Here is a 22,586-nt window from a genome sequence, read left to right on the forward strand (position 1 = left end):
GATATCAGAGTCACCAGAGGGTATGCAGAAGCAGCTAGATGCATTACACAGTTTCGCGGAGGATAGTGGATTATCTGTGAACTTGGGAAAAACCAAGGTTATGGTGTTTAACACCACACCGTAGTGGATGAGGAGATTAGCGCCTATATTCACATATGGTCACGACATTCTGGAGTACACTCATGCATACACATCTTGGGGTGGTCTTCACGGGACCGAGGTTTACTTTGAGAAGAGCAGCAGAGACTAGATTGTCTAGAGCCTATGCGGCATTGGGAGGGATGGAGAGGATGTGTTCGCAAGTTCAGTTCCAGAAACCTCGAACAAAGCTTTGGCTCTTAGATACCTTGGTCGCTTCAGCTATGCTTTATGGGGTTCAGGTTTGGGGGCTGTCTGTGGATCAAGACAGTTGGAGGAGTATGGAGAGGCCCTTGGTTACTATGATCTCTCCGATGATCAGAGCCAAGGCCTCGATACCCCAAGCGATTATCCGAGCGGAGCTAGCTCCTCCTCCTTTAGATATCGAGGCTCTTACCAGATCAGTGTCATTTATGCACAGTCTATGGGATACACATAGAGACAGATATGCTAGATTGGCCCTTGAGTCCTCCAAATAGTTAGCGATACAGGGAGACACATCATGTTGGTATGCACAGATGACATCATGGTTTCAGAGACATGGTTTCAGCATGGATAGATTGCCTCCTTTCCAGTATTCCCTCGATGCACCCTCACTGCCTATCACACGGATGGAGATCACTAGACTCATTCGCCAGGATCTCATACAGTTAGACACCAAGAGGACATGACAGGAGTTGGGCACGAAGATGTCTTTCTATAGAGAGCATCTTCTCCAACTCACAGGAGATGGTTTTGTGATACGCCCGATCTACATGGGCACACATTTATCACATGGACTACGATGCGCTATTGGTCAGATACACACATCATCACACCAGCTCGAGATCGAGACGGGCAGATACAGAGGGATACCCGCCGCCGCAGATAACAGGATATGCAGATTATGCCACACAGAGCCAGAGACAGAGTTGCACTACATTTGCCGTTGCACAGTATATTATGAGATACGAGGACGCTTCCATTGCTTATTTTAGGGAGGGTTTTGGGCCCCTAGATAGAGTTATGAGATATCAGGATCAGAGATGGCTAGGTTTGTTTTTACTTGAGCTACACCGGCATAGAGACAGTTTACTGAGGAGACATGGAGTCGCAGAGACGGATTACAGAGTTCTTTGGATCAATGGGTCTAGAGGTCCAGCCACTAGAGCAGAGTTTTGTCCCCACTCGCACCAGAGGTACTCTCATTGACGGGGCGATTGAGCTCAGGAGATCGCGACATCCACGACCGAGGCGGAGGACCACACTCCACCGTCGGAGACTCCAGCAGAGGATTAGAGGCATCCTAGCACGGCACCCAGAGTGTCACTGAGCTATTTAGAGTATTCAAAGTTTGTTTCACATTTCACATTTATTTTTAGTACCCTTTGTTTGTACTCAGACACTACATCAGATTCACCAGTTTGTATCAGTTGGTCTCATAGATCATTCTGGCCTTTTGAAGACGTTAATATATCATTTCATTTCTCTCTCCATCCTTCATCCTACATTGGTTAGAAGGTTTGCATTGTATACATATTGTATTTCCATTCATACGAAGTAAATACCACTTTAGTAATAGAGTGGGGGGCCCATAGAGGTGGGGACTCTTTTACACGGAGTTGTCTCTCTCTCTCTTTCATCGTCTCTCACTCACATAAACCTTCATCATCGCATCTCTCCTTCTTCAGTCTATAAGAGAAGAAGGAACATTAACACATATACATAAGGGTTGTGATTTTGTGCGAAGCATAGATTCTTGGAGCATCCCCCATTCCGTTGCACCTCACATTGGTATTAGAGGTTAGCTTGCTTCGGTTTCGCAAGTCCATAACCTTCAAAAAAAAAATTATCTTGTTGTTGTGGGTATCACTCAATATTAGTCCTTGGGTCTCACCTCTCTCTCTCTCTCTCTCTCTCTCTCTGTCATTTCAGTTCTTTGTACTTTGTACTTTTCGTACTCAGACATTGTATCAGATTCACCAGTTGTAACCTTTTGGTCTCATAGGTCATTTTGGCCTTTTGAAGACGTTAATATAACATTTCATTTCATTTCATTTTCATTTCTCTCTCTCTCTCTCTCTCTCATACGCAGATTACAGGACATGGGTGTGCCCACAGAGCTGATCTGGGGGATCTTGGCTTTATACAGGACAGTTGTGGGGCGAGTACGCACTACTCAAGGCATGTCTGATATGGTTCACTCCATTATTGGGGTGAAGCAAGGATGTCCCCTATCTCCGACTCTTTTTGGGATGTATGTAGATGAGTTTTCAGACTATGTAGAGCGAGAGGGTGACAGAGGTGCTCAGCTAGCAGGGACATGGATTCCGTTGTTGCTATATGCTGATGATATTGTGCTGATTTCAGATTTTCCAGAGGGGATGCAACGTCATTTGGATGCATTGCAGTTATTTGCACATGACAGTGGATTGTCTGTGAACATTGGTAAGACCAAGGTAATGGTGTTTAACACCACAGCACAGTGGGTTAGGAGGTCCGCCCCCACTTTCACATATGGTCAAGAGACTGTGGAGTATACAGATGCATATACTTATCTTGGGGTGGTTTTTAGTGGCCCAGTATTCTCCTTGAGGAGAGCAGCAGAGACGAGAGTGACCAGAGCTTATGCAACATTGGGGAGGCTTGAGAGGATGTGTTCGCAGGTCCAGTTCCAGGAACCTCGAACAAAGCTATGGCTCTTTGACACTTTGGTCACTTCGGCCATGCTATACGGAGTAGAGATATGGGGCCCCTCAGTATATCATCACAGCAGAGCTGGCAGTACTGATGGATGGAGATGTATAGAGAGGCCTTTGGTTTCCATGATTTCTCGCATGATTAGGGCCAAGGCCTCAGTACCACATGACATTGTTAGGGCGGAGCTCGCTGCCCCTCCGTTGGTAGTAGAGGCGCTCACTCGATCCGTTTCTTTTATGCATAGCATCTGGACTCTCCCTAGAGACAGATATACTCGATTAGCCCTAGAGTCTTCACGACAGTTGACATCACAGGGAGATAGATCATGTTGGTATGCACAGATGACATCTTGGTTTCAGCTACATGGCTTCAGTATGGATAGATTACCCCCATTTCAGTACTCTCTAGATGCTCCCTCCATCTCTCTCACTAGGGCAGAGATTACTAGGCTCATCAGGCAAGATCTGATTCAGTTGGATATCAGGAGGACATGGATACAGCCTACACATGAGTTGGGTACGAAGATGGCTTTCTATAGAGAGCATCTTCTCCAGCTTACAGAGGATGGATTTGTGATCAAACCAGGATATATGGATACTCATTTATCTCATGGGATTCGATGTGCTATTGGTCAGATACGCACATCCTCACACCAGCTAGAGATCGAGACAGGCAGATTTAGAGGAGTATCAGCTGAGTTCAGGACCTGTCAGTTGTGTCAGATGGAGCCTGAGACAGAGTTACACTACATATGTCATTGCCCAGTGTACTATGAGATACGAGGCCGCTTTCACTGTCTATTCAGAGAGGGCTTTGGACCACTTTGTAGGGTCATGAGATACCAGGATCAGAGATGCCTCGGCCTATACTTATTGGAGATACGCAGACACAGAGAGGACCTCCTGAGGAGGGGCCCAGAGAGGGAGATACAGATACAGCGTCTGATTACAGATTTCTTTCAGTCATCACAGACTAGGGAATCTGACCAGCAGCCCCCTCAGTATAGCGGCACCACAGGCACATTACTTGATCGGGCGATAGAGTTGGGGCGGTCCCGTCGCCCCCAGATGAGGGGGCCCTCTCGACATCGGCGCAGATTGCGGCAGAAGATCCACACCATACTAGCGCGACATAGGAGCCGGCCCGCCAGAGTGCTCACTATGGAGGACATTGATACTATACGTCATCGTCCGATGAGAGATATCTTTGGATACTGATGTACTTGTACATGTATATGATGCCTCTATTGTCTTTGGATACTGATGTATATGTATATGATGCCTCTGCTGTGAGAGAGCCCCCAATGTATCAGCCCGCCCATTGTATCAGCTCTCACCCCATCCCCACCTCCTATTCTCATTTTTCGTTTTCAGTTCTTTGTACTTTTCGTACTCAGACATTGTATCAGATTCACCAGTCGTAACCTTTTGGTCTCATAGGTCATTTTGGCCTTTTGAAGAGGTTAATATAACATTTCATTTTCATTTCATCTCTCTCTCTCTCTCTCGGAGATGTAAGATCTGCCATTGGGGCAGAACCATGTGCCTCGAGCATAGGAACACAAACCTGGTATATGTAAGGTTGTCACTGTGGTACGCCTATGGAGGGTAGTTCTTCCCTAGGAGGAATGGAGAGACATTTTGACACAGGGAAATGACACCATTGGTTGATCGTCTTCAACATCTTTGACCGCAGTGAGTGCATGTGGACACTAGATATTATTCTTGTGTATCAAGAACTACTAGCCTCGTCCACCGATATTGATGGAGCATTCCCATATCCATCGGCAAACATCTACATTGGGTTTCACATCTCCATATCCATCGACATCCACATTCTCTCATAGGCATTCTCATGCCATCATCTTCATGCTAGCTCATGTTGTGTTTCTTGCAGATAATAGCATTACACATTCGGCGTGTAGTTCTTTACCGTCATCATGGCATGGCACATTCTTCTCCTCATACCACTCATACCACTTTTGCATCTCTTTGCTATTCATCATGCAATAATTATTGACTTTTGATCTCATGGCCTCATCAAACACAACTTTGTAACTCCATTTCCTTGTGGAACCTCACCCACAACCCGATCATCATCCTTTGTACTCCACAAGTGAGGCATGTTTATGTGCAAGGTACCCTGAAATAAACACACATGACTCTTGCACTAACCACCCCTCTGCCATTGATCCTTCTGGTCATGCTTTTTGTCTCACAAATCCCTTCAAAGTCTTCATAAACCTTTCTAAAAAGAACATCCAATGAGCATGCACTGCTCCTGCAAGTTGAACCGCATCAACTAGGTGCACTAGCAAGTTTACTATTTAAGATACTCGTTGGAAAGTGCTCCTCTATTAGACACACAATTGGAATGGCATCTTCTCTAGTACGCACAATGGTTTGTGGGTCAATTTCCTTGAGGGAGACCCACCTCACCAATTCCCCTAGCTTGTAGATGCATAAGTGCACTTCCTCATTCAAGCATCCATTTATTGCAGCCAACAAAACAAACTACAAAAAGAACTATAATTACAAAATGCTCATAGAACTTACTTAACAATAATATACTACAAAATTTGTAGGAACAATAATATACTATAAAATTTACTTAACATACCTAGAGCATTTTATGCCATTCATGAGTCTTCAAACCCGAGAGGTCATCGTCCAATGTAAAACATCCCTTGAGGGAGCACATTGTGCCCATTGGTGTACGCAACCCCTCTATTATCCGCTTAACTACTTCCTCCTCCACTTTGCTTATCACCCAAGGTGCGGGTGGTAGAACTCCATCGTTATTATCCCATAGATGCTCCTTTATGTGTATAACCTCTAAGTCCCTACATTGTCCATGAGTGTTGCACCTGCCGATTATGTGCTCCCATATCAAACACGCCACATTTTTGAATATGCGCATTGGGTTAAGAAGATTATTGATTAGCAAATGGTGCCAATAGGGCAAAGTATGAAAGAAATTGAGACCTTTCATTCCAAGGATTTTCTTCTTTTTGTTGGGTTCACATGGCTCCCACTGATCATACCAATCTTTAGCCTTCCTCATTGTAGGTTTTGGTTCCACCACATTACGACATTGCAGATTATCTTCATCAAAGTACTTTTGGTGACCCTCACACACAACTTTGTGAAGATTTTTAGAGCTTCTACTTTTAAGACTCATTCCACATGGTGGACATGCATGGTGACCATTGACAAATAGGCCGAAAATATCTCCATACCCTAGATAATCATGCATTTTCCACATCATAATTGCCTTCAAATTGAAATTTTTATGTCACCCAACCCTTGATTTGTCGTCCACATCAATACCATGCCACATGATCTGCAACTCCTCTATAAGAGGGGCAAGATATACTTGAATATTTGTTGGCTTTATTTTTCTAGGGAAAATAAAGGATAGAATCATGTGCCCCTTCTTTATGCACAACCATGGTGGGATATTATAGTTCACTAAAACCACTAGCCAAGTAGACCACTTTGTTGATTTCATTCCATATGGATTAACACCATCAATTTCCAAGGCCCAAGCATATATTTTTAGGCTCTTGTGAGAGCTCTGGCCATTATTTGTCTATGTGTTTCCAAGCCTCACAGTCAGAAGGAACCGTAATCTTGCCATCCTTTCAATGTCCCTTCACATGCCATGACATTAGTGAAGCAATAGATTTGCATTAAAACATATGCCTTAGCCTTAGGATGAGTGGAAAATATCATAACACCTTACATGGCACATCTCTTCCTTGAAGATCCTGTCTGTAGAGCGGTTGACTCCAAATTTGGGACATGTTTGTATATTTGACAAGCCCCCCCAATATAGGACACAATCATTTGGACATGCATGTATGGCCATGTAATCCAATCCCACATATGCTAAAGTCCTCTTTGCTTCTCCTGGAGAGTTGGGCATACAATTTTCCTCTAGCAATAACATTTGCATTTCTTTAAATAATGCGGACACACTTGCATCCGACCATCCAAAGGTAGCCTGCAAATTTAACACAGACAATAAGGCCCTCAATTTTGAAACCCTCCATCCTACATACAATGGTTCTTTGCATGTCTTCCTTATGAACTCTCCCTTTGCATCATGTGCTCTACTTTCCCTTGGAGTACAGTCTCAACCAAGGCCTCTATCATCTCATCCAAATTTGTATCATCTTCTATCTCACATGCAACATTGTCTTTAGATGGTATCATAGCACACTCCACTTGTGCTTGCTTCTCCCCATATGCTCCAATACATGCCAGGTTTGAGTCCTCTCATGATGAAGATAGATACATGTGGGATTATATCAATGTCTCTTGCATGTTGTTACATATCATTGTCACATGCATGCCATTAAAAATAATCACATGGGCTAAAAAAAACAATGGGAAATGGGTGTTACCATGTCATCTTGCGGAGGATTTAGTGTTGGAATTAGGGTTGCAGGAATGCACACACAACTTCAAGAAGATGAGGAAGCTTGAGCACAACACAGTAGTGTATTATGAGTGCCAAAAATGAAAGATAACAAGCCCTAGAAGATAATGGGCGTATATACAATGCACGGGGGAAAAAACCTCCTAGTGAGGGAAAAAGTGCCCCGGCGGTCCTAAGTGTGTTCACACACATCACTACTATAATATGGTAACAGGGTTGCAGGAATGCACACACAACTTCAAGAAGATGAGGAAGCTTGAGCACAACACAGTAGTGTATTATGAGTGCCAAAAATGAAAGATAACAAGCCCTAGAAGATAATGGGCGTATATACAATGCACGGGGGAAAAAACCTCCTAGTGAGGGAAAAAGTGCCCCGGCGGTCCTAAGTGTGTTCACACACATCACTACTATAATATGGTAACAAATCCCCCCTGGAGTGATGCGGTGAACAAGAGCTAGCACTCATGTATAGGGAAGTGTCTAGCTATGTGGACGAATCCACAAAAGGGAGTAAGCCCAAAGCTTTGCGAAAAGCTTCGAACTTCTCACGAGGCAGAGCCTTTGTGAAAAGGTCTGCAAGGTTATCCTGTGTTGGCACATAAGCCAAACTGATCTCTCCTGCAGAGAGTCTCTCCCTGACATAATGGTAGTGCACCTCAATGTGCTTCGTACGAGCATGGAACACTGGGTTCCGCGCAACTGCCAATGCGCTCTGACTGTCAGTGAAGATGGTGGTGGCAGATGGCTGCCCAACACCCAAATCAGCCATAAGGCGTCTGAGCCACACACACTCAACCGTAGCTGTGAAAGCTGCCCTGTACTCAGCTTCACAACTAGAAGTGGCCACAGTAGGCTGCTTCTTGCTCAACCATGATATGCATGAGCTTCCAAGCATGAAGCAAAAACCACTCGTGGACACGCGTGTGTCATAACAACCAGCCCAGTCAGAATCTGAAAAAGCATGTAAATCTGGCGGCAATGATCCCCCCTTGGGATAAAACAACCCAAGATGCCGAGTACCACTCAAATAGCGAAAGATACGCTTCACTGCCTGCCAATGCTTAATGCCTGGGCTATGCATAAATCTGCTCACCTGTGAGACTGCAAACTGAATGTCTGGCCTCGTAATGCATACATAAATGAGGCAACCAACAGCTGTCTGATAGAGTGTGACATCAAAGTGATCTCCAGCATCATGAAGACTCAACTTCAAACCTGTCTCCATTGGAGTAGCAATAGGCTTGCAGTCTTCAAGGCCAAATCTCCGTAACAATGTTTCAATATACTTTGTCTGACACAAAGCAATACCTCCATCACACTGCTTAAATTGTATCCCCAAATAATGATGCAAATGCCCCAAATCTGACATCTCAAAAGAGGCATTCAAATCAGCCTTAAAATCAGCAATATGACTCTCATTTGGTCCTGTGAGCAGCATGTCATCGACATAGAGAGCAATGATTAGATGTACACCATCCACACGTTTAGCATACAAAGTGCTTTCTGTTGGACTATTCTGAAACCCATGTGCAGTCAAATATGCATGTATTTTTTCATACCAAGCTCGTGGAGCTTGCTTTAAACCATATAAAGCCTTTTTTAACCTGCACACTTTGTTTTCCTGCCCTCTTTGAACAAAACCACGAGGCTGCGATACATACACCTCCTCATGCAAATCTCCATTTAAGAACGCAGTCTTTATGTCCAGCTGATGTACATTCCAACCATTATGAGCTGCTAGTGCACAGATGCTACGAACAGTGGTCATACGACATGTGGGAGCAAAAGTCTCATCAAAATCAATGCCCTTCTCTTGAGCATAACCTTTTGCAACAAGCCTAGCCTTATGGCGATCCACTGTGCCATCAGGCTTACGCTTCAATTTGTATACCCACTTAGTGCCAATGGCCTTCTTGCCAGGGGGCAAGTCACATAAAGACCATGTACCATTCTTCATAATAGCATCGTATTCTGCTTGCATAGCAGCCATCCAATTTTCTGAACTTTGTGCCTCATCAAATGAAACAGGCTCACTTTCATCGCACATACTAGAAACAGCCAATGCATAACAATCTGACGCATAAGAGGCACCATGAGAGCCAGAACGAGTGCGACTAGACAAAGGAGCATCCAACTTGCTGTCACGCAAAGTCTGCACCAGCCATCTAGGCATATTCCTAGAGCCCTCAATCTCTTGTCTCTCATCCTCAAGTGCATCATGCACATCTGCATCAGATATAGGCTGATCTGTGCCATCATTTAAAACCTGCATAGGCTGAAAAACTGCCTCATGAGGTATTGCACTTGACTGTGCACCACTGAAAAGAGGCAACAATGTATCATAGACATCACGTGAGCTGAGATCTGTCTCCTTAGTACATGAAACCAAGGGCTGAACTGCATCTTCCACAAATACAACATCACGGCTAACCAAAATGCGCTTTGTCTGTGGATGATACAAACGATAGCCTTTGCTCTCAGCACTATATCCAACAAAAATACATTTGACAGCTTTGTCATCCAATTTTCTGCGATGTTGCACAGGCACTAATGCATATGCCAGGCAACCAAAAACACGTAAATGGCCAACAGATGGCTTGCGGCTATGCCAAGCCTCATATGGAGTGACAACCTGTAATGCTTTGGTGGGACACCTGTTTAGTACATAAGTGGCACACATGACAGCCTCAAGCCAAAAACCATGTGGTAGACTTTGACTCTTAACCATACATCTTGCCATTTCCATGAGAGACCTGTTTTTTCTCTCAGCCACACCATTTTGCTGTGGTGTATACGGCACTGTACATTGGTGTTTTATCCCACGCTCAGCCAGAAATGCATTAAATTCTGAAGACATATACTCCCCCCCTCGATCTGAACGGAGGGTGCCCATCTTACTTTCTGACACATTTTCAGCCATAACCAAAAACTGTTTGAAGCACAAAAACACTTCGGACTTTGCCTTCAAAGGATATACCCATGCATGCCTGGTAAGATCATCAATGAAAGTCACGAAGTAAAGGTAGTTTCCAAATGATGGAGTTTGCATGGGACCACAAACATCACTGTGAACAAGCTGCAATCTGCGTTCAGCTCTCACTGATCCATCTTTGGGAAAGGAAGCACGCTGCATTTTACCCAATATGCAGCCCTCACAAACATGCTTGACAGGTGCCTCAAGCTTAGGCAAAGAAGACACCATTTCAGATTTCTGTAGGCGCAGCAAACTTGCAAAATTCAGATGACCAAAACGTGCATGCCACAGTTTTGCATCTGAAATAGCCTGCGTATCCATAATAGCACATGCTGAATCCTCTACACATTTGCCATCCATATTGAGCTTATACAGCCCTCGACATAGTGAACCAGATGCTACAATGATGTCACCACAAGAGAGATCATGAACAGTACATCTGTCATCCACAAATTTTACAACCAAACCTGTTTTGGCAAATGCGGAGACTGACAGCAGATTCTTTTTGATCCCTGGCACATACAATGCATCAAAAAGTGTAAAGGTGTTGCCATTTGCAACATTCAGCACAATCTTTCCAACTCCTTTAACGGGATAAGAGGAGTTATTGGCACAAGTGACAGTATTCCCTGTGGGAGCAGACTCAAGGAAAGTGAATAAACTGCGCTGCGAGGTGATATGCTTAGTGGCACCACTGTCAAAGTACCATACATCTGAATCTACTGCAGACATACATGTGTCATGCAAAGATGGGTCATAACTGCACTGCGCATTGAATGCCCATTCTGTATCTAGCACAACATTAGCAGATTCATTGTTAGAAGGAGAGGCATCTGCAACAGCCATACCAGCCTCTTTCTTCTTAGCCTCTTTCGCAGCCAGCTTAGGACACGCTTTGATGACATGATCATTTCCCTTACAGTACTTGCAAAATGTCTTCTGTTTGTCACCCTTCTTCTCATCTTTGTCTTCCTTCTTTGGTTGCGCAGCATTTGCAGATTTCTGCTTACTAGAAGAAAAGCCAGCTTTACCTTTCCCGCTTCTCTGACTAGCAACGAAAGCTTGATCTGCGACACGCATAATATTCCTGTTTTGCCTTGACTGGTCTTCTTGCAGCAAAACAGAAACTAACTCCTCAAATGATAAGGCATTGGGATTGCCTTTCATCATCAAGCGAAGAGTGGAAGCAAAACCCTGATAAGAATCTGGTAGACCATTCAAAACAGTCTGCACAAGTGAACTGTCTGACAGGATTTCATCTGCAGAAATGAGCTGCTCTTTGAAATCCTTGATCTTTGTCAAAAAGCTATCCATAGAATCACCTTCGTTCATATGCTCACTCTCCAACTGTTTTCGGAGATAAGCAACACGAGCCTCATTTCTTGCCTGATACAATGTGGCAAGTACATCCCAAGCATCCTTAGAAGTCCTGCAGGAGCGAATATGTGGGATAATGGTACGTTTGACAGACAGCGCAATCAAGGCATGAGCCTGCGCATCTCTACCATCCCAACGAATCTGCTCTGCTGAAAGTGGTGGTTCTCGAACAGCTGCTACAGCACTTGTGCCTGCACCATCATCAACAGTACCTGTTTCTGATGTGTTTGCAGCATTCCCAGCCACAATAGGACGTGCATCAATACCCTGCACAATGTTCCATAACCCCTTTGCTACCAATACATGTCGCATCATATATGCCCACAATGGATAGTTGGTGCCATCCAACTTATCCTCAGCAGCCAACATGCGGAATACATCATTGTTGTCAGCCATGGCCAATGACTGTACTACTAGATGTAAATGCTGTCTGTAAGAGGTAAACCTGTATAAAATCGACCTGTGCTATGTAGCACAGCCCAAAACAGACGAATGGGCACCTGTCCTGCAGATTTTAATCTTGACAGAAAATCTGCACAGTAGGACGATTTTGCCTGCGCAGTACTTGGAATGCAAAAACGGAGGGCGAAATGACCTCAGATCAAAATTCTGAAATGACCGAGCCCTTTGGGCTCACCCACGGCATATACTAACCTGCAGACGCTCGTGAAACCTCGTCGCAATCGGAGGAGATGAAGCGGCAGGTGCCGGTGATGCTGCCCGGGAGGAGGAAGCCTGCTCTGATACCAATTGTTGGAATTAGGGTTGCAGGAATGCACACACAACTTCAAGAAGATGAGGAAGCTTGAGCACAACACAGTAGTGTATTATGAGTGCCAAAAATGAAAGATAACAAGCCCTAGAAGATAATGGGCGTATATACATTTAGAACTATGTCCCTATTAAACTCTCCATGTTTTTGTACATGTTGTAGTGAGATCCTACGCCACCACTTTTGATATTTGCACAACTTAAATGGACATAACACCCATTTCTCCTCCCACTCATGTGTTCCCTCAAGAGGACCTTTGGTGGTTGATAGGTGGGTCTCTTGTTTCACCATGCACCTTCCCTGCAGTTTTTAAAAAGTTTTTTGGTTGGAAATACTGCTGAAAATCTCAACGTTTAATGTAAGCGTTGGAAATTCCAGCTTTGGCTAATGCTGATATTTGTAGCTCTGACTAATGCTAGAAAATCCAGCACTGGTTAACGTTGAAAATTTTAGCATTTTTTGTGTAACCACTGAAATTTTGAGCAATTTTGACTTTTTTTTAAAAGTAAAAGTGCTGAAAATAACAGCGCTGGCAAAATAAAACTTTTCCCAGGGCCATCGTTTCACTCCATATTTTAAAATAATGAAAATACAGAGCTATGCCCTTGCTGTAGATTGATGCCACCCCTTTCCTTTGAGCTCCCATACCTTCACCCCATCTCCATCTAACCCGCAAGGGCAAGTTTAGGGCACATTGAAGAAGGTATGATGCCTCCCTCTCTTGCCTCTCTCTTGATTTTTGTTTCCCCCCCGTATTCAAGAAGGTATGCTTTTCTCTTCTCTCTCAATATTAGGTGTTGAATCCAACTCTCCCTTACTCTCAAACCCTATGTTTTTTGTGTCACACATTGAAGCTTATGTACCCTTATCTCAATGTGCATGCATGTTCTCTCTCTCTCTCTCTCTCTCTCTCTCTCTCTCTCTCTCTCTCTCTCTCTCTCAACAATGTCATCTTCTCTCAATGTTCTTGTGTTTATTGTAGAGCACTTACAGTTCGTGACTCCGGAGTAGCCATCTTCTCTAGCAACCCTTTGCATACAACACCGCTGCTTTGGGTATGTTTCTATCTCTATTCTACACACTTACACACTATTTCTCTCACTTCTATTCACTCTAAGAATACATTGGTTTATTGTTAAATAACCTATTTTTAAATATTTTTATAGCTATGGCAACATACAAAGTGGGTGATGTAGTGGACCTATTCAAAGGGGCAACCGTAGTTGCAAAGAGGACCATCATGCATATGGGCTCAGATGCGATATTGCACGGCAACTCACTCCCTCATGCACACTTTGGACTGTCCATCAATGTGGTATACATGCCGAATGTGGAGATTCTGTTTCCACCTCCTCACGAGCCGGATGTATTGAAATTGGGACAGACACAAGGCTATGCCATTGCATGGCCAAGTTTTGCTTGTGCGATATGTATGTCCTCTTAATAATTTGTCCATTTGTCTTATGTTTTTTTGCATATGGAGAGCATATTTTCTCTATGCATGTACCCAATGTGCTACCATAGCAAGCATGCGGATCATACATATGGTCCACGTGCGCAATGCTAGTGCATGGGGTACATTTGGAGAGCGTATTTGCTCTCCAAATGTACCCAATGCACTAACATAGTGCATGCGGACCATATGTATGTTCTGCATGCGCTATGGTAATGCATTGGGTACATTTGGAGAGCACATTTGCTCTTCAAATGTACCTAATGTGCTACCATAGCACAAGCATTTATATACATATGGTCTGTATACACTATGTTAGTGCATTGGGTACATTTGGAGATAAAATACGGTCTCCAAATGTACCCAATGCGCTACCATAGTGCATGCGGACCATATGTATGTTCCACATGCCATATTGTAGTGGATTCAAATAATTAGGAGAGCAAATAAAATTTCCAAATCTACCCAGTGTGCTATCATAGTGCATGCGGACCATATATATGGTCTGCGTGCGCTATGTTAGCACATTGGGTACATTTGGAGAGAAAATACACTATCCAAATGTACCCAATGCACTACCATAGCGCATGCAGACCATACATATGGTCCACATGCATTATGTAAGCACATTGGGTACATTTGGAGAGCATATTTGCTCTCCAAATGTACCCAATGCGCTAACATATGGCATGCAGACCATATGTATGATCCTAGACAGATTCAGCAAGCAAGCACATTTCCTTCCAGTTAAGAAGACCATAAAAGCTGATCATATGGCAAGAATATTTCTTGCACAGATCTTTAAGCATCATGGTATGCCAAAGATGATCGTCAGCGATAGAGATCCTCGCATGACGAGTCTCTTTTGGCAAGCACTTTTTGAGGACATGGGGACTAAACTTCATTTCTCCTCAGCTTACCACCCCCAGACAGACGGCCAAAGTGAGATTGCTAATGCTACGATATTAGATCTCCTAAAGTGCTATGTCTCAGCAGATAGACAATCAGAATGGGAGAAGTATTTACCATTAGTCGAGTTTGCTTATAACAATACCATACACTCTTCTACTGGTAAAGCTCCTTTTGAAGTCATATATGGGAAGCCCATGTTGCTTCCCATATTAGTTACAAAGCAGAACATCTTCGCTGCAGATGAGTTTGTGCGTGACATAGATTCCGCCTATAGTCAAGTTAAGAGAGCGATTCTTCGCTCTCAAGAGAAGCAAAAGAGAGAAGCAGACAAGCACAGAAGAAGACTTGATCTTCAAGTAGGACAAAACGTTCTACTTAAGTTTGCCAAAGCTAGACTTAAAATTCAAGTCGGCAAAGGCAAAGTTCTAAAGCTTTCCAACAGATTCTATGGTCCTTTTAAGATCATAGAAAAGGTCAATGATTTGACTGTTAGATTAGATTTGCCTTCACATTGGCAAATCCATAATGCTTTCCATTCTTCAGCCAGAACAGATCATTCACCACTCGGAGAGACAACTTAAGTCGGGAGTACTACATAGGAAGTATTTAGTTAAGTTTAAAATTTTACACCCCTTTAGATGCAAAGTGGATGACTGAGTCAGATCTTAAGGACTACCCAGACATCTTGCATAGTTATGTTGACGCTCTACAGTTGAGGTCAACTGTTTAGAACCAAGAGGGATGTAACTATTCCAGAAATTCTAGATTTAATAAACTTTCTTTTATTGATTGTTATTTTAAGTTATGAGTACTCTCGCAGTAGTTGTGTGCACACTAGAATAGTTAGTAGGGTCCTAGATGTGCCACGACGGTGGTTAGAACATCTCAGCGGCGGGGACCCTAGCATATTAATTGTCCTGAGGCTCCTAAGATTGGGAAATCGGGACCTCATGTAGGGGCAATTAAGGCCTCAGAAAGACAGGCTCAGAACAGTACAAGCACAAGAATGAGATGGGGTCCCTAAGACCTCCTAAGGCCCTAAAAGGCCTTAGGATAAGTAAAGGTTTACTTATTTTTAATAGTTTTAGATGTTTCCATAATGGGACTAATGTGACCTGGTGATGCCAGAGCAGTGCAGGTAAAGTGTTGAAGCATTGGTCCCGCAGCGGTGGAAACGGTAGGGTCAAAAAGTTAATGCATTAGTTTGTGTGGCCATGTGCATGTAAAGTGCACATTTAATTTAATAGTTCAAAAGTTTTTAAAATGAAAAGTGAATGGTTAAAGTTATAAAAGAGTAAGTGTGCCACTTGGCACACTTACCTTTTGAGAACTCACACACATCACCCTCTTTCTCATGATGGCGATTTTTGCTTCCTCCTCCCTATTTAAAGAGCTCTCCTCCTTCTCTCTTGCATTAGTGTGAGTGAGTAGTGTGTGGAGCAAGTGTAGCAAGGAGAAGATAGTGAAGCTTCCATTAAAGCTTGGTGGTGTGCATTGTGATGCATGTGGATGCTAAGGCTCCCATCATCAAGAACAAAGCAGCCCCGTTGCTCTCTCAAGCAAGAGAAAGAGATTCATCGCGAGAGTTAGGGTGAAAACCCTCTAACTCTCAAAGTGCAGCTGGCTGTTTCAGCCCCTAAACACCTTTGTTAGGGCTGATTTCAGCAGAGGAGCCATAGATTCTTGCTTCTCTATCCTTCTCCTACAAGCCTACAAAGTTTAGGGCTGTTTCGTCGCGGAGAAGCGCTTCAAATCGACATTGGAGCAAGCTCAGGTAAGATTTCAGGTTTGGTGCAGTAAATTACAGCAAGCTCATGTTTGTGTGTTTGCTTGCCTCTCACCTTCTCTCTCTCTTATATTCTTACGGGACATAGTCCCCTATGATTAGTACTCTTCTATGAACGATTTGCATGAATGAATTGAGCATGAATGATAGCTTTTATGAAGGGAAAACCCTCGCTTCCACAGTAAAAATAGAGGAAGATAGACTCTCCTACGCGAGGGCTTCCATGCAATCATAAAGGAAGATAGACTCTCATACGTGAGGGCTTCCTAAGGACCAAGAGACACGAGGAAGATAGACTCTCATACGTGAGGGCTTCCTAAGGACCAATAGACACGAGGAAGACTCTCATACGCGAGGGCTTCCTAAGGACCCATAGACACGAGGAAGATAGACTCTCATTCGTGAGGGCTTCCTAGAAGATTTTGGAAGATAGACTCTCGTTTGAGAGCTTCCAAAGGGACTCACAGAAGAGGAAGGAATTCCTCTTAGTGGAAAGCAGAAATAGAAAAGGGACGGGCTTACGCCCCGTTTTTGTGCTTGTAAAAGATTCCCCTTAGTAATAAAGAATGATCTTTATGGGGGGGGACCAGCCCATCTTCTGGTCCCCAATGATGTGTCGAATCTCTCTCTCTCTCTCTCTCTTTTGTGAAGTGAATGATTGAATAATTCAAGTACGCTTCCGACTATGTGACAAGAGCAGACATAAATAGGTGCAGGTTGAAAAGGAGCAAGGCACCGTTCTCATCGCAGAAAATTTGGGCAGGAGGTATTGGCTGCCCCAACCCCAAGTATCTCTGCCCAATTGCGTTCTGCACCAATGGGAAGCACTGGCAACCTTTGTCCTTTCTTGCGTGTGCCGTGGTGTATGTAAGCCCAGTGAGAGTCGGCCAGCCCCTGGAAACATCCCTGCTTGTGGGCGAGCATTGCGTGGGTAAGCTAATGGCGGCGTGTAAACACCCTTTGATAGAAATGACACCAGCAGAGCTGGTTACGTTACACGGCTCAGTTTGTGTGTTGTTAATAGAATGCCAAGGTCTCTTGTTACTTTTTTGTTTGCTGTCTAAGGTTGTTTTGATTTGGCTTTCCCTCCTAGCGTGGGGGCGATCTTGCTGCTCACTGTTGCACCATCGAGTCTCGGTGAAGAAAGGGCCATAGCCATTGTCATTGTAAGCACTCGTTCTTTGCATCTTCTTGAACGATAGCTGATATAAAGAGAGTCCGTCATCTCTCATAGTTGTCATGGCAGAGGAAAGGTATGTCTTGTTAGGTTTAGACATGGCGCAGCCTGTGCTGCAGTAGAAAGAACTTTTTGTTTGCTCTCATTGTTGGTCTTTGCTGTATTTTTAAGCTCGATGCCTATGACTTTCGAAATTTTTTGGCTTAACGCTTCTAGCCAATTCCTCGCACCATGCATATCCACTGCTTAGATAGAAATGACACCGGCAGGGCTGGTCATGTTAACACAGCTCAGTTGTGAGTCACTGATAGCATGCCGCAAGTCGGCTTGTGGCTATTTTGTTTGCTGTCTAACGTTGTTTCTGATTGGGCTATCCCTCCTATTGTGGAGGCGACCTTGCTGCTTGCTGCTGCACCATCGAGTCTCAGCGAAGAAAGGGCCATAGCCATTGCGTCATTATAAGCATTCCCTTGGTACATTTTCTTACGTTTAGACATGGGATAGATAGCCTGTGCTGCAGGTTTTTGGTTTTTTTCTTGCTGTATTTTTTAGCTCCGTGCGTATTGCTTTTGAAAAGAAACAGCAGGATTTTTCTTGATGTAAAAACTTCTAAGCAAGCTTCTGTTCTATATACACATTGTGAGCTGTATGCTTCTACTCAATTGCTCACACACATGCATGCATACCCACTGCTTAGATAGAAATGACACCGGCAGAGCTGGTTATGCTACACAGCTTAGTTGTGACTTGTGAGTTGTTGATAGCATGCTACAGGTCTCATGTGTCTATTTTCTTTCCTGTGCATTTTTGTTTCTGATTCGGCTGTCCTCCTAGGGTCTTCCGTCGAGTCTCCACAAAGAAGGGCCATAGCGTTATTGTAACTTGTAAGTACTCGTTCTCTGTCTTCCTGAATGATAGCAAACGAAAAGAGTGCCCATCTCTTAGAGTTGTCATGGAAACCCTCTTAGGTTTAGACATGACGTAGTCTGTGCTGCAGCAGAAACAAGAACTTTTGGTTTCTTCTCGTTGTTTTAACTTGCTGGTCGTTGCTGCATGTATGAGCTCCATGCCTTGGACTTGCGAAAGAAACAGCATGTGTTTCTTTGTATGAGTATGTTTTAGCAAGCTTCTGTTCTGTACATGCATTATCAGCTGCACGCTTCTAGGCAATAGCTCATGCGCATGCATATCTACTGCTTAGATAGAACTGACACTGGCAGAGATGGTTACGCTACATGCCTCAGTTGTGAGTTGTTGATAGCATGCTACAGGTTTATTGGGGCTATTGTTGTGAGTTGTTGATAGCATGCTACAGGTTTATTGGGGCTATTTTATTTACTGCCTAATGTTGTTTCTGATTCAGCCATCTGTGCTAGGGTTGTGGCGATGCTGCTGCTGCTGTTGCACTGGTGAGTCTGGACAAAGAAAGGGCCATAGCTGTTGCATCATCGTAAGTACTCGTTCTCTGCGTCTTCTTGAGTGAGAAACGACAGGTTTTTCCTTGATATGAATATGTCTTGGCAAGCTTTTGTTCTAAACATGCACAGTCAGCTTCTCGCTTCTAGGCAATAGCTCACACAAATGCATATCCACTACTTAGATAGAGCTGGATACATTACACGCTTTAGTTGTGAGTTGTTGATGGCATGCTTTAGGTTTGTTGTGGCTATTTTGGACTTGCGAAAGAAACAGCATGTGTTTCTTTGTATGAGTATGTTTTAGCAAGCTTCTGTTCTGTACATGCATTGTCAGCTGCACGCTTCTAGGCAATAGCTCATGCGCATGCATATCTACTGCTTAGATAGAACTGACACTGGCAGAGATGGTTACGCTACATGCCTCAGTTGTGAGTTGTTGATAGCATGCTACAGGTTTATTGGGGCTATTGTTGTGAGTTGTTGATAGCATGCTACAGGTTTATTGGGGCTATTTTATTTGCTGCCTAATGTTGTTTCTGATTCGGCCATCTGTGCTAGGGTTGTGGCGATGCTGCTGCTGCTGTTGCACTGGTGAGTCTGGACAAAGAAAGGGCCATAGCCGTTGCATCATCGTAAGTACTCGTTCTCTGTGACTTCTTGAGTGAGAAACGACAGGTTTTTCCTTGATATGAATATGTTTTGGCAAGCTTTTGTTCTAAACATGCACAGTCAGCTTCTCGCTTCTAGGCAATAGCTCACACAAATGCATATCCACTACTTAGATAGAGCTGGATACATTACACGCTTTAGTTGTGAGTTGTTGATGGCATGCTTTAGGTTTGTTGTGGCTATTTTGTTTGCTGCCTAACGTTGTTTCTGATTCAGCCATCTGTCCTAGGGATCTTGCTGTTGCACCGTGGAGTCTAGACAAAGAAAGGGCAATAGCTGTTGCATCAGTATTTGTTCTCCACATCCTCTTGAATGAGAAGCAACAGGTTTTTCCTTGCTATGAATATGTCTTAGCAACCTTTTGTTTTGAACACGCATAGTCAGCTTCTCGCTTCTAGCCAATAGCTCACATGGATGCATATGCACTACATAGAAATGGCATTGGCACAGCTGGATATATTACACACCTCAGTTGTGAGTTTTTGATGGCATGCTACAGGGGCTTATTTGTTTGCTGTCTAATGCTATTTCTGATTTGGGTATCCCTCCTAGGGTTGTGTGATCTTGCTGATTGCTATTGCACCGTCAAGTTTGGACAAAGAAAGGGCCATAATTGTGTCATTGTAAGTTCTCGTTCTCTGCATTTTCCTGAATGATAGGAGACATAAAGATAGTCCTGTCATCTCTCTGCTGTTATGACACATGAAAGGTACGTCCGATTAGGTTTAGACATGGCGTAGCTTGTGCTGCAGCAGGAAGAACACCTTTTGGATTGTTCTTGTCGTGGTCTTTGTTGCATTTTTGAGCTCCATGCGTATAACTTTCAAAAGGATTTATCCTTTGATTTTTTGTTTTCAGGTTCAAAAATCAATATTTTGGGTATGGCTGTTCAGGGGATATTGATGACAGATAAAGAACTCGCCCGTTCTCCCCTTCCGCACTTACCCCAGAGACTCTCTCAAAGACAGTCTAGCGGGCGCACGCAAGCAGTGAATGCAAGGACATTCAAAGAACTTAGGGAGTGGCCAAATTTCTTGGCGAGGGCATCTGATCTTTCTAGCAGACTCGATGATGTTCAGAAGCGAAACGTTAATATGATGTCCGTGTGGAGGGCTGGCCTACAGCCTGCTTCAGATGAGTGTGCAATTCGTGGATGTTTAGAACAGATTCTGTTTCCACAGGTGAATGATCTTGCAAAGAAACTAGGTTTCACCCTTGAGTATATGTCCGGAGGTTCAGGCAGAGCATTCAGCTTCACAGATATGGTTATCATCGATATCACCCAATCCCAAGATCTAAGGAATCTTTCTGCTCGAGTTTATGGGAATGGAGAGGGCAAAGGTCACTGGCAGTGGGAGGTGCTGGCGAGATCATTTGAAGAGGCCTTGAATAGTCCCTCGGAACGAAAAAAATGCATAGAAGTTTTACAGCAACTCTATGGCGATATGGTGAATGATGAGTCTATAGTGGGGTTTATAAGTAACTATAATCAGTCGGTTTTCTTTTATCGAGATGATGCAGCATCAAAGTCGCTTTTTTTCTCTCCGATCGTCAAGATAGATGATGCGCCACTTGAGAAATTTCTGTATGTGCTGGAATTTGCTGAACAGCGCAAGCACTTGAAGCTCTCCATGTCACGGGTTTTGGTGACAGAGACACCCACACAAGGATACACGCTGAGTCTTCCGCAAATAAGGGGTTCTTCAAGCAGTGGTAGAACACTCAGGAGAAATATACAAAATGTACAAGTGAAGGCCCAAAGGAAGAAAAGAAGACAGCTCACCGCAGATTTGGATGTTTACAGTGAGGAGGAGTTGCATAATATACCTGTCTATCCCCTTGAGGACTTGGGAGTTACAGGAGGTGTTGTTGCACTTGGAAAACATGGAAATATCTTGCAAGGTGAAGTTCAAGGAGAGAGAGTTGCTCTAAAGACATTTGATTTGAGGAGAGAGACAGCACTAAGGGCATTCTTAATAGAGCAGAAAATATATCATCATCTGAAGAATTTGCAAGGCTTATATCTTCCCTCTCTAGTGGTCGTGGGTAGATTACCCCATACTTCGGTGTTGTATCTTGGGCTTACTAATGAGCTCAAGGGACCACCTATCAAGGATTTGGTTTCTGAAAGAGGTGTGAAGACGGCAGTTCGTGAGGCACTAGCTAACATACATAGAGAAGGGGTTTTACATGGAGATCTGTCGTTATCCAATATGCTATTTCATAAAGGCAAAGCGAAGTTTATTGATTTTGAATACAGTACGTTGTGTGAGACAAAAGAAGACTTCAATGCAGAACTACTCGAGTTGGAAGAGCTCTTTAGAGAGGCTAGGATGGTCTAGACTAGTTTTTCATGTTTGAAAGATTTTATAAGTGATTTTGGGAATGAAGCCAGGATGATCCAGAGTACCTTTTAGATTCATAAGAGATTTATGAATTGTTACTATGGTTTTCCAACTTTGTTTTGCATACATGATGTTGGTTTTGTGAGATAGTTTTTGGTGTGCCCGAGGGGCAAGGACTATCATGTCTCTTATTTTTGCTTAGTTGAAGTTTTAATTTAACGTGAAATGTATGTCTGCTCAGAGTTTCTTCTGCTTTACATGAAACGTATGTCCAAGAGTGTTTGTCTTTGAGAGTGTGTGCAACATTATCTTATGAAATGATCATGAACTTCGTTGCTATTGGGAGCTACTTGATACTATGACCTCTTAGCACTTCAACTTCAAGAATGTAAATGGTCAATTTTTTTAATTGAACACATCAATCTTTTATTATGATGCTT

General features: G+C 43.5%; 2 protein-coding genes across 8 annotated transcripts; both read left to right on the forward strand.

The window, feature by feature from the left end:
- The first annotated feature begins 1,015 nt into the window (after positions 1-1,015).
- LOC147626168 (uncharacterized) lies at positions 1,016-4,034 on the forward strand. The gene has a single exon (XM_086816232.1). The coding sequence runs from the start codon at positions 2,223-2,225 to the stop codon at positions 4,032-4,034; it is 1,812 nt and encodes a 603-aa protein (XP_086672358.1). The 5' UTR covers positions 1,016-2,222.
- Positions 4,035-12,694: 8,660 nt separating this feature from the next.
- LOC147626169 (uncharacterized) lies at positions 12,695-22,372 on the forward strand. 7 transcript variants are annotated; one of them, XM_086816280.1, is made up of 7 exons: positions 12,695-13,089; positions 13,369-13,441; positions 19,078-19,164; positions 19,691-19,764; positions 20,018-20,127; positions 20,354-20,424; positions 20,660-22,372. In XM_086816280.1, exon 7 carries the CDS (start codon positions 20,683-20,685, stop codon positions 22,141-22,143), a length of 1,461 nt encoding a protein of 486 aa, XP_086672406.1. In that variant the 5' UTR covers positions 12,695-13,089; positions 13,369-13,441; positions 19,078-19,164; positions 19,691-19,764; positions 20,018-20,127; positions 20,354-20,424; positions 20,660-20,682; the 3' UTR covers positions 22,144-22,372. The 7 variants fall into 7 exon arrangements, with proteins under 7 accessions (XP_086672406.1, XP_086672413.1, XP_086672409.1 ...); XM_086816287.1 differs by having other exon boundaries at positions 20,031-20,127; XM_086816283.1 differs by having other exon boundaries at positions 19,091-19,164.
- The last annotated feature ends 214 nt before the right edge of the window (positions 22,373-22,586 follow it).

This window comes from Cibotium barometz, chromosome 22 (genome assembly GCF_041138505.1).
Source record: "Cibotium barometz isolate CiBa-2024 chromosome 22, ASM4113850v1, whole genome shotgun sequence".
In the NCBI taxonomy this organism is placed as follows: Eukaryota; Viridiplantae; Streptophyta; class Polypodiopsida; order Cyatheales; family Cibotiaceae; genus Cibotium; species Cibotium barometz.

Excerpts from the sequence above, each read along its gene's own strand:
- LOC147626169 (XM_086816280.1), top strand. The coding sequence starts at position 20,683 with ATGGCTGTTCAGGGGATATTGATGACAGATAAAGAACTCGCCCGTTCT.
- LOC147626168 (XM_086816232.1), top strand. The coding sequence starts at position 2,223 with ATGGGTGTGCCCACAGAGCTGATCTGGGGGATCTTGGCTTTATACAGG.